Source organism: Malus sylvestris, chromosome 11 (assembly GCF_916048215.2).
Source record: "Malus sylvestris chromosome 11, drMalSylv7.2, whole genome shotgun sequence".
NCBI lineage: Eukaryota > Viridiplantae > Streptophyta > Magnoliopsida > Rosales > Rosaceae > Malus > Malus sylvestris.
The window spans coordinates 19,054,910-19,057,742 of record NC_062270.1 but is presented as its reverse complement, the minus strand read 5'-3'; the positions used below and the strand labels follow the sequence as shown (position 1 = coordinate 19,057,742).

Sequence of the window (2,833 nt, the reverse complement as noted above, 5' to 3'; positions counted from 1 at the left end):
TTAATTGCAAATTTGCCACTTCATTGTGGGGTGGTATAAAGGCAACTTTACATCCATTTCATCCTTAGGGTTTTCTTTGAGGAAATTAGAGAGAGCACAAGCTCTCTTTTTCTCTCTAAGAGGCCGGCCACCCTAGAGGAAGTTAGCTAGCAATCTTACTTCCTCTAGGTCACTCATCTCTTCATCAATGCTCTCCTTGGTGTTGAGACTTAGAGGTTCTCTATTTTGGGAACTTAGAGAATCCATTCTACCATTCTCATCCAAGAAATCCATAGAGCTAAGAAGTAAGGAATGAAGGCCCTATCTCTTGGGTGATTAGCCTTTGCTTTTGCAAAGAGGAATGAACAAAGGTATAATACTTCTCAACTCACTTTGTTCTTGAGTTGAGTCTCGATTCATACACTCACTAAGTTTTGTTTTTGAGTGCATACAAGCTTGATTCCACCCTTTAATTGTTAATTGCATGCATAGATGTTACTCAAATGAACTAGTTTTCACAAATATTTCCTTCAAAGCCATGGCTTCAAAAGATCTTTGGATTTGGCATGCGTTTTTTGGAATACCAAGATCCCACAATGACATAAATGTGTTAGAACATTCTCCTTTGTTCTCCAACCTCCGAGAAGGACGAGCTCCACCTGCAAATTTTTCCATCAATGGCCACAACTACACAATGGAATACTATCTTGCTGATGGCATTTATCCTTCATGGGCAACCTTAGTCAAAACAATACATTGTCCCCAAGGTACAAAGGCTAAAATTTTTGCAGCGGCTCAAGAGTATGGAAGGAAGGATGTTGAACGAGCATTTGGAGTTCTTCAAGCTTGTTTTGCTATTATACATGGGCCCGCTCGCTCTTGGGATCGCAATACACTTCGCCGAACTATGAAATCGTGCATTACAATGCTTAACATGATAGTTGAAAATGAACGTGATGAACGTCTTTCTCAAGATTATGATGTAAGAGAGGGTGAAAGCAACGACATAAACGTGTCACGTGAACACACGACACAATTTCTAGAATTCATTCAAAATTATCTTTGCATTCCTGATAGAGGAATACATAATAGGCTACAAGAAGATTTAGTGGAACATTTGTGGCAGCGCCAAGGTGGTTCAATGTCAAGTATCAGTGCAATGTTTCAATGCAATACAATGCAATGTGTCGATACAATGCATCAGTTTAGTGTTTCAATGCAATGCAATGTGTAAATAAATTTATAGCCGTTAATAGACATCATTTCATGGCCAATGCAATGCAAGGTGGTTCAATGCAATGTGTAAATAAATTTATAGCCGTTAATTGACATTATTTCATGACCAATGCAATGCAAGGTGGTTCAATGCAATGTTTCAATACCAATGCAATCTGTAAATAATATTATAGCTTTTAATACAGATTACCAATGTAATGTTTAATTTATTTACTGTTAGTTCATTGAATTTCTTGTTTCTTAACCATTTCAATCTTAAATTTGTTCTCTATAAATACCACATTTTCATTGTGCTCCTTCACTTCAAATGCCCAGCTAATTGTTCTCATCAAAGTACATTATGGATTCTCAATTTTTTGAATTTCCAGATTTTTCTTCGCAACAATCTCAATTTTCAAGTCAAGTGTCTGAACAAATCGATGTGGAAGCGTCTGGAAGCAAGAAAAAAGTTATTAGTGGTGCTGGGTTCAACAAAGATGAGGATCATGTTCTTATTAGTGGATGGTTGAACACTAGCATGGATACCATAATTGGAAATGACCAAAAACATCAAACTTATTGGCAACGAATTGAGGAGTACTACAACCAAAACAAGTGGTTCGAGAGTAATCGTACTGGCCAAATGTTGTCTCAACAATGGCAAAAAATCCAGAAGGAGGTCAATAGATTTTCTGCAAGTCTTGCCACTTTATATGAGCATAACCAAAGTGGCGCAACTCAACAAGACATGGTAAATCAAATATAGTGTTGATGTTTTTAATTTTAATTATACATATTTATTCTCATGTGGAATTTTATTTTTCCGATTGCAAATGCGTTGGCTACGTATGAAGCACTACACCAAAAAAAAATTCAATCTTGATCATGCGTGGGTTGTGTTGAGGCACCAACCAAAGTGATTACAAGTGGTAGAATTTTTGAAAAAGAATTCTACTTCAAAAACATTAGTAGAGGTTGAACAAGACAACATTGATACTGAGAAAAGGCCACTAGGAAACAAGGCTACGAAGAGAAAAATGAAAGAAGCCGCGAAGAACGACTCCACACCTATTTCGGTGCAAATTCAAAAGTTACATGAGGAGAAAAAAGAAAGAGAAGAGAGGAAAATGGATCTTATTAAGAAGAAAGTTGAGCACGGTGACCAAAAAATTCGACTTAAGCGACTTGATTTTGAGACAAAAATTATGTCTATGGACACAAGTGAGATGGGTGATGAGGAACGACTATATTATTCCCAACTTAAAATGAAAATTCTTAGAGGTGATGATTATTGAGTTGGATTTTTATTTCTTCTATTTTCAATTAAGGGGTTGTATTTTGTTGGATTATTTGTATTAGTATTAATTAATATGACTTTTATTATGTATTATTTATATGTAAAATTTAAAGTATAAGATAAGAATTAAGAAAAAAAAATGTAATAAAATAATAGTTTAATTTGACATATCGGATGGAGACCAAAATATGAAAATATGTCAAAATACTACATAAGCTGTCAAATTTAAATTTTATATTCAAAATTTGATATATGTTTTAAAGATGATCTTAAATTACTAAATAGTTATCGCTTAAGTGATGATGTTTATAAAGATATACTGAGACTTGCTCATGTGCATTT

The 2,833-nt window shown here is 34.7% G+C and overlaps 1 protein-coding gene and 1 pseudogene across 1 annotated transcript; both read left to right on the top strand.

The window, feature by feature from the left end:
- Positions 1–517: 517 nt before the first annotated feature.
- On the top strand, positions 518–1,213 carry LOC126590295 (uncharacterized). The gene has a single exon (XM_050255782.1). The coding sequence runs from the start codon at positions 518–520 to the stop codon at positions 1,211–1,213; it is 696 nt and encodes a 231-aa protein (XP_050111739.1).
- Positions 1,214–1,837: 624 nt separating this feature from the next.
- On the top strand, positions 1,838–2,542 carry LOC126588227 (glutathione S-transferase T3-like; annotated as a pseudogene).
- The last annotated feature ends 291 nt before the right edge of the window (positions 2,543–2,833 follow it).

What these genes read in the sequence shown, in the direction of transcription:
- LOC126590295 (XM_050255782.1), top strand. Translation starts at nt 518, where the DNA reads ATGGCTTCAAAAGATCTTTGGATTTGGCATGCGTTTTTTGGAATACCA.